At 40.9% G+C, this 13,770-nt stretch overlaps 1 protein-coding gene across 1 annotated transcript in view; it reads left to right on the forward strand.

Annotated features, from left to right (window-relative positions):
• LOC139209360 (piezo-type mechanosensitive ion channel component 2) overlaps window positions 1-13,770 on the forward strand; it is a 31,143-nt gene that overhangs the window by 6,482 nt on the left and 10,891 nt on the right. The window contains exons 6-31 of the mRNA XM_070839021.1: window positions 28-241; window positions 352-565; window positions 802-973; window positions 1,610-1,708; window positions 1,931-1,972; window positions 2,079-2,205; window positions 2,363-2,517; window positions 3,468-3,734; window positions 4,591-4,699; window positions 4,894-5,015; window positions 5,461-5,520; window positions 6,273-6,421; window positions 6,835-6,999; window positions 7,223-7,264; window positions 7,971-8,003; window positions 8,269-8,381; window positions 8,514-8,689; window positions 8,848-9,024; window positions 9,230-9,394; window positions 9,761-9,961; window positions 10,046-10,250; window positions 10,730-10,831; window positions 10,931-11,096; window positions 12,063-12,306; window positions 12,438-12,534; window positions 13,057-13,216. Of these exons, the coding sequence (XP_070695122.1) occupies window positions 28-241; window positions 352-565; window positions 802-973; window positions 1,610-1,708; window positions 1,931-1,972; window positions 2,079-2,205; window positions 2,363-2,517; window positions 3,468-3,734; window positions 4,591-4,699; window positions 4,894-5,015; window positions 5,461-5,520; window positions 6,273-6,421; window positions 6,835-6,999; window positions 7,223-7,264; window positions 7,971-8,003; window positions 8,269-8,381; window positions 8,514-8,689; window positions 8,848-9,024; window positions 9,230-9,394; window positions 9,761-9,961; window positions 10,046-10,250; window positions 10,730-10,831; window positions 10,931-11,096; window positions 12,063-12,306; window positions 12,438-12,534; window positions 13,057-13,216 (3,776 nt within the window). The remainder of the gene's footprint in view (window positions 1-27; window positions 242-351; window positions 566-801; window positions 974-1,609; window positions 1,709-1,930; window positions 1,973-2,078; window positions 2,206-2,362; window positions 2,518-3,467; window positions 3,735-4,590; window positions 4,700-4,893; window positions 5,016-5,460; window positions 5,521-6,272; window positions 6,422-6,834; window positions 7,000-7,222; window positions 7,265-7,970; window positions 8,004-8,268; window positions 8,382-8,513; window positions 8,690-8,847; window positions 9,025-9,229; window positions 9,395-9,760; window positions 9,962-10,045; window positions 10,251-10,729; window positions 10,832-10,930; window positions 11,097-12,062; window positions 12,307-12,437; window positions 12,535-13,056; window positions 13,217-13,770) is intronic.

Below are 13,770 nucleotides of genomic sequence, written 5' to 3' on the forward strand. Positions count from 1 at the left end.
AGTCTGAATGTTTCTTGGGTCTGGCAGGAAGTGGAAACCTCTGAATCAGAATCTGAGGAAGGAAGTGACACAGAGGGCTCGTCCTTTGACAGCTCAGATATTACTACGGCGCCGGTTCAGTCGGGCCCGCCACAGTTTGTCCAGAAGCTGATAGTGTTTGCAGCAGGCCTGAGGCTGCTGCTGTCAGCAATCATGAACACAGCAGGGAAAGTGGTGGTGGCTTTACTGCTGGGGCTCGCAGGTACAATACAGCAGCTGCTGTGTGTGTAATGTTTTAAAATGTTGATAAGTTTTCTCTATTTAACTTTTTTTTTTCTTTTGGCTTGTCATATTGTGCATATGTGTGTACAGGTATCACGCTGCCTTCCCTCACCTCAGGTGTGTATTTCGGGGTGTTTATCGGGCTGGTTTGGTGGTGGGTGTTCAGCCGCTCCATCAGTATGTTGCTCTTCAGCTCCCTGTGTGTGATGATGACTATCTTCAGCGGCGGACACCTGCTGGCGCTGTACCTCTACCAGCTGCCCCTGTCCCAGCAGCTGGTGCCACCAGAGGATGTCTATGCCAGGTACAGGAATGATTAGAAAGTAGGATTAGACCAATATAATAGACTAATCTGGTGCTTTTATTAAACATCAGCCATTAGCAATTTCATGTTGGTGTCAGTCTTATGCCACCCCAAGACCTGTGCACTATCTTTAAGGTTTCACTATATACAAGGTCATATTTATTCTTGTTTCCCTCTCCCCCTCAACCTCCCTTTTCTGTCTTCCTCCCACACTCCTTCCTCTCGGCCTGTCCCAGGCTGTTTGGTATGACGGGAGTGATCAGAACCAACAGTTCAGACCGGCACACTCTCGGCCTGCACCCACATGTCAGCTGGCCTGACTTCATCAACCCTCTGGTTCTACTCCTGCTCTACTACACACTGGTGGCTCTGCTGCACAAATGGGTCCACATCACGGAGGAGGTTTGTGTGTGTATGTTTTAGGGGAACTACACATACATAGGGTTATACGTACATGGGGTAGTCACTAATCTACTGCTGCTGCTATAATTTTTGCTATCACTTATACTATAATACTAATAGTGTTGCAGCGACTAGTGAAAATATGAAACGCTGCTGCTACTTGTAGCTACGTTTACTGATACCATGAAACTGCAGCCTCTGCTCCAGGATCCACTGCTGGGCTGCCTTCTCAATGTGACAGATTTTCCAAATATTTTCTTATTCATGAGTGAGTGGAGGGGGTCACACAATAAATACATAACCCTGCAGAACCCACATGCTGAAATTTAAAATTCTTTTAATATTTTTTATAGATGTGTAGGAAATCAGAAAGGTCCACTGAAGCATTTTTTGTCCTAACGTGAAGGAGGCTAATTTCCAGTCGTGTAGCTAATGCATATTTTACTACTACTGCCACTGCTACTACCACTTAGACAAGTGGAAAATTTACTACAACTATTGTGTGACTTCTACTGCTACTCCTGCTGCTGCTTTTATTGCTACTACTTCTACCACTATCAATAGTTCTACACACTGAACATGCAGGCACATAAAATTCACACACTACTCAGGTGATCTTAGCTTACTTGTTATGTTTCTCAGGATACTGTCGATGGTGATGAGTCTGAGAGTCCAGTAGACAGTCCAGAGGCTCCTCCAAGTTTCTCCAGGGTCCTCTACGTCACAGGAGATAAGCACGAGGTAACCTAGAAAACATCATTTTGTCCTTAATTGTATTATTGGGACACAGGAATAGTTCTACATGTTGTGCTCATTGCTAGCTAATTTGGATAATAGTATCAGCTCAATAAAATTTAGACACAGAAGTTATTTCATTTATAGTCTACACAAGTCAGCATGTCAAAACTGGTATCCTACAATATTTCAAACACATAAGCAACCTAAGATTCTCTCTCTTTGCAGCTTTTAAGCAGCACGGATGATGAAACCTATCTACCTGATGAGGTTAGTCATTTTAATGCTCAATATTGTTTTCAAGGATGACTGATAATGAGATGAGACATGAGAATACTGGTCTAAATTTACAGTGAGATGCTCTCTCTTTTTTTAGCCAATGATTTTGATGACGGGGAGCTCCTGGCCAGACAGAAACGAGCTGGGATCTCTATTGGGAGGGGCAGGATACACAAACTGTTACCCTCCACCACAGTATGAAGGCAAAGACTCACCATCACATGGTAATTATTATCATTACACTCAAATGTCTAAATACATGACCTCAGCAACAATGACTTCACTGCTTTCATTAATTCGTACAGAGCTACTTTAGGTGGCGTTTTCTTGTGGGTCTAAGTCTTTTTTTTCATCCTGAACTTTTTCCCTCCCTTGTGCTAGAGACAGAAAGTGAGGGAGAAGTGGGGGAGATGAGCGAAGAGGACCTGAGGACTCCTGAGGAGATCTCAACTCCTGCCTCGGGCCCGAGTGGCCTCGTCATCTTTGGCCAGCTGGTGCAAAAACACAGCTATGTCAGCGCCCTCATCATCATGATGGTAAACTACACTCGCACTGATGGATGAAGGTTTTGAGTTCGCGGGGAGAGTCTTTTATCAACCATCACTAGTCGACAGGAGAGGAGTATCTGAGAGGGAAATTTTGGTTCAGGTGGTTAGCTCAGTCATGTTACAAGCAAATCCCGATAAGATAATATTATTTTTAAAGGAGGATTCAGACAAATAAAAAATACTATTAAAAAAGCAGCACATACTGCAATACCTTAGACCGCTGTATGGTGTGGCTAAATTGGTTTATACATTTAGGTGACTGTTTTCATTATTGACTGATCTGCCAATTATTTATCAATTATCTTTTATAATGATAATGGTGATACAATGTCCCAGAGCTCAAGATGATGTCTTCAAATTAATAAATTTGTCTGAACAACAGTCCAAAACCCGGAAGATATTCAGCTCACAGTGTGATACAAGAGTAGAAAGATTAAAAAGTTATTGATAAATGACAAGACAAAAAAAACAAAAAAACAATAATCACAGTAGTTGGTGATTCTTTTTTTCTTTTTCTTTGACTGACTGATTGATTAATTGGTAACAGTTAACTATAAAACACTGTTTTCAGTCATGAATGTATGTTTTGAGTGTGCAAATGTTAGCTAAGCTATCTCGGCTAATTCAACACATTATGGTAGGATTAGCAACGTTAGCAGTTGAGCAGCTTTAAAACAATGTAATTGTTATTTTGACATGCTAATTTAGCTAATCAGTTGATATCATCTAAACAAAAATCCAATAAATTAGGTGTAAAAAAAGTACACTAGTGGGGGTAAAAATCGTAAGAACATTAGCTAGTAACGTTAGCTAGCTAGCTAGCTAACGTAACCTTTACTGTTTGCAATTTCCGTGTGATGATAAAGACATTAGCCAACGGCTGTTTGGCTTTAAAATGTCACCATATCATCAATCATATTATCAATATGTGTTATTAGGTGTGGAGTATCACCTACAACAGCTGGCTGACTTTCGCCCTGCTGGTGTGGTCATGTATAATTTGGATGATGAGAGACCGGCGCCGCTACGCCATGATGTCCGCCCCGTTCCTGGCTCTGTACGGCACCGTGCTGCTGGTGCTGGGCTACATCAGCGGCCTGCGGCTGAGCCGAGCCGAGCTGTACCCCGGCCTGCCCCCGGCAGTCATAGGGGACTTCGACCTGAGCAGCTACCACCCTGCGCCCTGTGTCCACCTGGGAGCGAAGGTGAGGTACTCTGTTCTTCTTACTGAGAAAACTCACGTACACTTCTCACATAAGAGCACATAAACGCTTATTTTATGTGTGTACTGTAATGTACTAATTTGAAGTTTTTGTTCTTTGCGACATTTCCTTAACCATGGTCTCCACCAAAAAAACCACCAAACCTAACCCCGCACCGTTGTCGTAACACCACTGCCGTAAAACATGTCACACCAGATTCACTGTCGCAAAAACATTCCTTGACAATTTGAGTAGCCTACCTTCTTCCTCAACTGCATTTGCATTGATTTTCTACTAACTTTTGATACGTTTTCCTCAATATACTTACATACTTACAACACTTTTAATGCAGGACTTTTACCTGTAGGAGTATTTTTAAAGTGTGATATTACTAATTTTATCAGAATCAGAATCAGCTTTATTGGCCAAGTTTGAACAGGCAAACAAGGAATTTGACTCAGTGAAACTTGACTCTCTATGTACAGTGAGGAGAATAATAGAAATAAACTACAACAATAGGAAAAGAACAGGACAATATAAACAGTATAGAACTCTTTAACAACGGTATGTACAATAGAGGTAGGTGTAGTTTATTTAAGTAAAGGATCTGACTACTTCCTTCAGAACTATAAACTACTAATAGTTTAACACGACTAATCTGTTTTATCTGGACTGTGTAGGTGTGTCAGCACAAACATACATCCCACTCAGTCCCTTGATCAAATAATAGTATAATAATAGCCAATTAGTTCTCAGGACCTTTAAAGCAGACGGGACAGGAAGAACTTTTTTTGCTCACTAGTTGTTACACAAACTACACGTTGCATGTTGTACTCATGATACACTGTGTGTGCTGCAGGCTTTCTACACCTTCAGCTTTTGGTTGATGTTTCGTCAGCAGCTGAAAGAGAGACAGGAGGAGCAGCGCTTGAAGGAGGAACTTTTAGATGAAGTCAAAGTCGTGCCACGTAAGAATAAGGTTTAGTTTGGCGTAAAGTAGGACGTCACATGTAGCCAGGGCCATATGACTGAGTTGATGAGAAGTTAAAAATGTCCGCCCCTGCTCTCCCTCTATTCCCTTCCTCTTCTTTTCATCTTATTCTCCTTTCGTCTTTCACTTCTTTCCTCTCCATCCTTCTCTTATTGGTTTCCTCCATATCAGCGGAGGAAAATCAGCCTTCACCTCTGGTAGCGATGCTGATCTCAGGGGTGAAAGGGGTGCTGGTCAAATACTGGATCCTCTGCTGCTGCTCCATGTTCTTTGTCATCAGCTTCTCTGGAAAGGTATCTATCAACAGACTTTAAAAAAAAAACTAAGCAAGTCCTGTTCATGATTCTGGGATGGTTTTTGGAGGAAATCTCATAGCAGTAATGAGGGCTTGTAGTCCAGTACAGTGAAATTTACTATTATAGAAATGCAGAAATAGCATAATTTAAGGTCCACGCTTGAATTATTCTGCTGAGGTCGGCAGTAAAAGCATGTAGATAGATACACTCTATAATCTATTCAATTAGGAAAGTGATAAATATATTCTCTATATATGTAAATACATCTGTGAACCAAGAATGAAGCAACCAAAATGTTTTTTGTTTCTGCTTCATTACGGCATGTTGTATTTTGGACACCTTAATGTTGGTGTAATCTTCTGCAGATTTCCTGCATGTCCAGCAAATAAAAAATAGCTGTGCATCAAATTTACCCACTTTCACCCACGTTTCTCTTGCTTAGGTTGTTGTCTACAAGATCCTCTACATTGTCCTCTTCCTCTTCTGTGTTGTCCTTTACCAGGTTAGTGATCTGACTGGTGATATACAGCCGACATTTATTCAGTTATTCAGCTTCTCCAGTGAAGCGGTAACTTATAGGACACCCTGCATTGTTTTAAGCTTTTCACATTTGTTGTACATTTGTATAACTTTACACATAAAAGAGTAGATGATGGATGGAAATTGGGTATTGTGATTGCCAGTAAGTATCAAGGGCATCTGCTTTAATAGTTGGTACTATTCAGCTGTTTGTGCATAAAAACATTCAGAATGGTTCCAGCTTTTATATAAACTCTGTGAACGCACACACAAACATAATATATTATGCTCATCCATACAATTTTACAGTTAAAAGTATTGATTATGACTCATAAACACGTACTGAGCCATTTTTTGCTGCTGTTTTTCCTTTTTTCCCTCCCTCATCTCATGTTTCTGCTGACCTTTTAGAAACACGGTAGACACTTACAGGAAAGCTTAATGGGTGCGGAAGTGACATAAGACAAGACACCACCATTTGTCTGTTTGGTCGACATCAGCAACAAACCTTTGTGTTTTACGTACTGTGATTAAAGGATACAGGCAACGCTGTTATCACCGATGTATAGATGGAACTTAGCGGGCGTCCCAGTTGCTCACCTGGTAGACTGTGTACCATTAAGGCTGAGTCCTTTTGTTTCCTGTCACTGTCTATTCGGGTCAATAATGACATCAAGATCTTTAGCTTTGGAGTACAGGTACCATGTCACTCCGTCTGTTTTCCCTCTTCCTCAGATCCGTTACGATGTGTGGCGTCGGCTCCTGAAGACGTTCTGGGCGGTGGTGGTCGGTTACTCCATGGTGGTGTTGATAGTCATCTACATGTACCAGTTCAGAAGTGTGTCTGGGCTGTTCAGACAGATCATGGGCATGTCGGAGGAAGGGTGAGTTTCTGTGTGTCTACACAACAAAATTAATTGTGTTTGATGGGGAATTTAGTGTTTTTATGTATTTATTTATTTTATTTAATCTTTATTTAATCAGGCGGTCTCAGTGAGATAAAGATCTATTTTGCAAAATTGACCTGAGAACAAGCAGCATTCATAAAAACACAAAACAGACAGAGTTAGGGAAATAGTTAGATGAAACAGTTACAAGAATCATAGAAAACATAATAAGGCTGTCAAAACTCAAGTTTTAGAGCAGCTTGCACTTTATTCCATTCGAAAGGTGCATAGTACCTGAAATCTGCTCTGCAACATTAGTGCAAACATGAAGGATATCTAAGGTTAAGTAGTTAGTGGATCGTGTGCTGTAGTTTTAGTCATCATGTCATCGCACTTGTCTGACTTTTCAGTCTTCGTGATCTGGGTTTGGAGCAGTTCGACACAGTGGAGCTGTTTGCACGTATCCTCCTTCCTGCAGCCTTCCTACTGGCTTGTATCCTCCAACTGCACTACTTCAACTCAGACTTCCTGACTCTCACCGACCTCGACAACGTACCAGTCAGACAGGGCTCCAGGTGAGACAGCAAGAATATGTGGAGGAAGGGAGAGAATGTCCTACTCAAATAAAATAGTGCCTGTTTCGTGTAAGCCAGTGCCACTAATGAATGGAAGTGCCTTTTTTTCTTCAACGTTAAAACAAGCATGTACTGTTGTTTTTGTATGTACTTTAACGACAGCTAAACGTGTTGCATTTCTCAGTTTGCCTCATTTGTCTAATACGTCTTTCTCTCCACGCAGAGCGGAAGAGCTCAGGAGTTCAGTCGGTGTGATATCTGAAATGTAAGAGTTGTATTTACTCCCCCATCCATCAATGTTTTGTTGCACTCATATTTAAGGCGTTTCAATTACAGAGTTCATACATTTTCAAGCACTTTCAAGGTACCTTAACCAAAAATCCAGACTGTCAAAGCCTTTATCATCACATCTAAATCGTTACTACAAATGCAACTGCTAAAATATAGTTTAAAGAATTCCTTTATGCCCACAGCAATCAATGTATAGTGTCTCTTTAATTTCTGTTCTTATGTTTTTACGAGGATCATTATCGATTGTGAGATGGCAATAATATTATCCAAAGAAAAATTAAAAGGTTTTTGGTTTACATGAGTGATTGTTTCGATAAATTACCACATGGTGTTGAAAATTAAACACTTTTTTAGGAATATATGTTCAAATTCAAACATATTTTTAACCTAAAAATTATGGTTAAAATTAGGCATTTTCCAGACTCTCAAGGCTTTGTACAAACTCTGCAATTAACTGTGAATGTATTGCCTGTGGATAAAAATCATTGTTTGAACCGGGGAGAGTTGGCCACATTTGGTGGAAATGTATTGCCTGTGAATCTCATAAGGAGAACAGTAAATCCTGCTTATGTTAATTAGAAAGGTGAACGTGACATGATTATTGATCTTTCTTTCTGTGCCCTTTGCAGTAATACTATACTTTACTATATCAGTAATACTCTCTTTGTTTTGATTCCCAGCATTAAAGAAAACATTGAAAAGTTTCAGAAAAGGTAAGACTGTTGTTCAATTCTTGATTCTGGTTGTTTAGTTTAACAGGCCAGTGTATGTCTACAGTACATTTAATAACTTATTTGGAATATGGTTCACATTCATACATACTTTGTGTGTTTTGGAGAAGGGAATTGAAAACAAAATCCTTGTGACAGCCAATGTGAGGATACATGTTAACCTGTAAATCTGGTCCTGAACGTCATACAGGACTCCTTCTTTCCAGTAAATGTATAAACATTTAGAATATTTCCTGGTGTCCTCCAGGCTTGTGAAGGAGCAAATGGGAAACGCGAAAAGTCAGGAGACTCTTGACAGCGTTGGACTGCAAAGCTCCTCTGAGCAAGGAGCTGAGGAGCAGGAGGAGAACACAGGAGAGAGTAACTACAGCTTAAGATCCATCATTCTCACCCATCATATGCATACAAATACGTGTGTGTGTGTGTGTGGATATGATGTTCAAATTGAGTGTGATGTCCTTCCCTACTCTTGCAACCTTCCCTGCCTCCTAGAGTCTGACCTCAGCAGTCCTGAGGACAAGTGGACTGTGATTGTGGATCGGGCGAGCCTGCTGCTCATTCAGGCTCTGTCAGCTGTCCACAGGCTCCAGGAGCAGAGCTGGAGACTGCTGGAGCTCCACAGCCTCAAAATCGTGTCGTCTGGCATCATCTGGGTGTCACTGCAAGAGGTGGGAAGTTCAATCTGTGCCATTAATACCTTTTTTTTGTTGTATTCTGTGGAAAGAACCACTTTAATCAATGATTATTTCACTCCGATTAAATGTGGAGGTCTGTGCTCACTCACGTACTCCAGGAAATAAAAAGTGAAACATTATGATTTTCACAGGTTGCTCTCATGAACTGGCTCTTCCTGGTTCTGTGGGTGTTTGCACTCCCATTTCCACGGATGCGACCTTTGGCATCCAGCACCTCTGCTGTGTGGGCCTGCGTCATGGTGGTGTGCAAAATGTTTTACCAGCTCAAAGTCATCAAACCACTCGATTACTCCTCCAACTGCACAACTGTGAGTGTCCACAACTGTATGTAACACGTATCTAAAACGTATATAGTCCGTCTTTAGTGGGATCAACTTTAATATCTATTTGGACAAACCCTTAAAAGCTTTTGTCATGTCATCCAGACGTCATCCTTTATTATCAGCCATAAGCATTTCTTGGAGATAGCTCACACAACTTCCTATTTCCGCATTATTGTCGTTTGTATCTCAGGGCCTGATACCTTCCAACAGCACGGGCTTGGAAGATGTAGCAGAGCTGAGGGGGAACATGATGGAGCTGCTCAGGAGGTCTATTCTCTACATCGAGCCTGTAGACCCTGTCTACTGGTGCGGAGCGCTGCTTAAATGTGAGGGGAGGATCCTCCCTTGTCTCAGGGTATGAGGACACACCTGCCAAAGTCTAAAAACATGATATCTTTGACATCTCTATGAAATCACAACCATCCAACAAAACTGCTTTTGCATTCGATCATATAATATCAAGTCAACTCAACCAGTTTTAGGCTCTAACTCACTCAACTATGCAGTTACTTCTAATAAAACTGTAGTTGAAATCCTTTTAACAGCTTTTTAAATCCAGAAAAAGAAAGACGCTGAAGATCTCACAGGTCCTGAATCAAGCAATTCAGACCCCAGAGACATATGAAAAAAATTGCTAACTTGCTCACTGACCTACTACAGACCCACCTTAGGATTGTGTCCCAGATCAGCTCTTCTCTACAGACTGTTTTCTGTGTTGTAGAACCATCTCATGGTCTTGGGATTGCTGGTGTTCGAGGCGACTGTCCACCGGCACCAGCTCTACTTCCGTCTCCATAACAACCTGAAGGCCCCGCCCTTCAGCATCATCTTTCAGGGCATCACGAGGCAGCACCTGGATCACGGCATCCTGCCCTGCATCAAGTACTTCATCAACTTCTTCTTCTACAAATTTGGACTGGAGGTACTTTTTAGTGGCTGAAGTGTGTTTGTCTACGTTTTAACATGTCTGACGCTGACTTCCTAACATGCACTCACTTCTTCTTAGATCAGTTTAATCGTGGCGGTCAACGTGATCGGTCAGCGGATGGATTTCTATGCCCTGCTCCATTCCTGCGCCTTAATGTTTGTCCTGTCCCGGCGTCGCAGGAAGGCTATCGGGGAGGTGTGGCCTAAATATTGTTGCTTTACTGCAGGGCTCATGGTGCTGCAGTACCTGTTCTGCATTGGCATCCCTCCTGCTTTCTGTGCTGGTATGGACTTTTTAAGAATCACTGATATTTTTGTATAAATAAACTACCGATGTAATTATATATTATTAAATCGCAACATAATTGGCAATTAATTGTCAGCTAATAGTGGGGCTGCAACCAATTTTTATTATAGATTAATGTGATGATTATTGCCTCGATTAATCCATTAATTGTTTAGTCTATAAAATGTCAGAAAATAGTGAAAAGTCCAAGGTAATGTCCTTCACGTGGTGTTCCAATGAGATATCCCACAAGATGCTGCAGAAGCTCTACTGGGAGTAAGACCTGAGGGTCTGGGTGGGAGGATCCTAATACCTATAATATATGGGTACGAAAAGTATGGGACCAAATTACATTAACGCCACAAAAATCTTAATTCAGTGTTGTTTGATAAGACATTAAAAATATTACTGTTTGCAAACGTTGTACATATAAATCTCATTCTGTGCTTTCTACTTTGTGCTCTCTTTTCTTATCAGATTACCCCTGGAGAACTGCAATTCAACCTTTGACTTCTAATGTTATTAAGTGGTTTTACCTGCCTGACTTTGCCATGGCACCCAATCCCTCATTCATATTCTGTGAGTTTATTTCTCTTCTCTTCTCTTCTCTTCTCTTCTCTTCTCTTTTCTTCATCAGTCTTTAACCCGCATGTCTCCTCTCTCTCCTGCTCTCTGCAGATGACCACCTCCTGTTGCTCTGCTCGTCTCTGCAGTGGCAGGTGTTTGAGGAGGAGAACCGGGCGGCGGTGCGACTGCTGGCTGGAGACAACGTGGAGATCAGTCGTAGTCTGGACCCTTGCTCCTTCAACCAGTTCATACCTGTCGATAACTTCCTTCACTGCAGGTCAGAAATACCAGCCTCGCGCTTCAGATCTTTTTATTTAGTTAAATGTTTGATGTATGTACATATGTAAGGAGGAAGAGGAACTAGCTTCATAATCCAGCATTTAGTTAATCTCTTCAAACAGCTTCTTGCTCTGTTGAGCTGTAGGTAGAAGATTGGGAGCCGACCACGCTGGTTTGTGGTTGTTTTAGGAGCATTAATGGGTCGAGGCAGATCAAACTCAAAGTCAGGAAAGCTGTTCTGGTAAACTGAAACTGCTGTATAAGCACTAATGGACAGCTCCCATTTCCATGATAGACTAGTGCCTTCAATTATGGGCATCATTCGACTTTGTGCTGCAAAACCTCATCAGATTTTCCACCCTGCTGCTGACGGAAAATATTTTACTGAAATAACACAAATCACAAGTTGATGAAGTTGGTGTTTGAATTTGACAGTAGATTGTTTTTATCAATAAATGTTTTGCCTTGTGTCGAGCTTTTGAGTCCATCCCCCTGTGTGTGCTTTTGGTCGTAACAATGGATCAGTTTGGTCTATTGCATAATGACTACAAGAAATAGTTACTGTAACCCCTTGTAATAACTTGTGGGTGTTACGCTTTTTTCCAATTCCAATTCTCTTTTAAAACTAGTTTGTTCCCCTGCACCCTGTCTTTATGCTACATTTAATTTGTAATAGAAAATACATTTTCAACATTTATACCTTTGATATATGTCGATATGCTGCTGGTGGCATTTGATTCAAAAAAGCTGAACTGTTAACTTACAGCATTTTCCTCTCCCCTCTTTACATCTCTTTCTGTGATTACAGAGAAAGATGTAATCTGACGTAATTATTGGAAGCTGTAAATGTTTTTCACAATAATTCAGGACTCTTTTCTGTTTTCATCAGTTCTGGCAGCATATTTTTTCTGTCACATTCCTCTTTTTTTCAGTGCTAAAACGTCCACCTCTGTCTGCTCCTCAGGTGCTACCTTGACATGGTGAAGGTGTTTGTGTTCAGCTATTTCTTCTGGCTGGTGCTGTGCCTCATCTTCATCACCGGCACCACACGGGTCAACATCTTCTGTCTGGGCTACCTGGTGGCCTGTTTCTACTTCATGCTGTTTGGAGGCAGCGTGTTGATGCAGCCTGTCCGATACATCCTGCGACTGTGGGACAGGCTCATTGGATACACCTGCTTTGTGATCGCCATGAAGAACCTGCTGTCAGTGAGTTACCACGCAGTAAAGAGGCTCTGTAGCTGTGCACACACCAGTTAATGTGTTTGGCTTTTCTAGCAGTCAATGCTGTCAGTTCAGGCCTCTCTCTCTCTTTCTATTTCTGTGTTTATGGTGAGCAGCTCGGCTCTTGTGCCTACCTGGACAGCCTGTTGAAGAACGGCTGCTGGTTAATTCAGGCCTTCAGCATGTTCTGCACCATCAAAGGCTACGACGTCCGTAAGTGTCTGTAACTGATGATGATAAATCTTAAATCTCAGTACATTCTTGTGTGTGTGTTAGACATAAATAATTAGAAATAAATGATTTAGTAAAAAATTGTTGATCTTAAAACATCTTCTGTATATAAACTTTGTATTTTTGCTGTGCTTTTGTAATTTGTATCACATGAATAGTGTCACAGTTTTACACAGTATCACTTTGAATTTGCTATTTTAGTACCACACACTGTATATTCATACATTCATACATTAAACTATATGCTAAACACATGTATATAGTAATATACATGTCTTTTTCTTTTTAACATTTTAGCAACAACAATTAAGAATACCTTTTCACAATATATTTTCCAACATGATGTCATATGTTTACATATAGTGTTAGAGTTCATTTTAGACTGAAGTCATGAGACTTTATCAAGCGTCTGTTGATGTCCCTTAACAGTTGATGTTAGTTGAGTTATCAGTTGATTGTTTAAACAGAGTATAACATGTTTCTTCTCTCCCGTCTGTGTTTCAGCTGCTCCTGACGATGAGTGTGAGCTGCCGGAGGGCGAGGCCGGCATCGTCTGGGATGCAATCTGTTTCACCGTCCTCCTGGCACAGAGGAGGGTCTTCCTCAGCTACTACTTCCTCTACGTGGTGTCTGACCTCAAGTCTTCTAAGATATTGGCCTCCAGGTCCGAACTCCACACACGCTCAACCACCTGCTGTTCACATACTTTTAAAGCAGCACAAGTGAACTCTGCTGTGATAGCCAGGAGTAAATGTTTGAACTGAGACTTAAATTTGGCTAAATAAACTAAACCGAACTTAACTTCTCTGTATGTAGTTCATAAACGGAAACCAAATGGACTAATTAAGTATTTTGGCTACTTAATTTGGTACTAATTATAAGGAAAATAGTAAGAAGAAGCTGAATTTAAACACAGTAAATATTCATTTACTATCAATGTATTATTGGAAACTTTATTTATGTATGAAGCATGCACTCCATTTCCATACTCCATACACAGTTTGACATGTTTGGCTGACTTGCTGCGAACTGACTAAAAGATTCTTTAGGTTATGCTAGCAATTAGTTTGGAAATAAATTATCTGATTTTTTTTTTTTTTAAATTAATAAACTTCCAGGACACAGCTTGACAATTAGGAAACTAGGAAAAAAGTGTTACAGTACAGTAGTAGAGAGACCCCAAAGAAAGCAGAAAGTGTTTTACAAAGCACCAGACAA

This window comes from Pempheris klunzingeri, chromosome 11 (genome assembly GCF_042242105.1).
Source record: "Pempheris klunzingeri isolate RE-2024b chromosome 11, fPemKlu1.hap1, whole genome shotgun sequence".
Lineage (NCBI taxonomy): Eukaryota > Metazoa > Chordata > Actinopteri > Acropomatiformes > Pempheridae > Pempheris > Pempheris klunzingeri.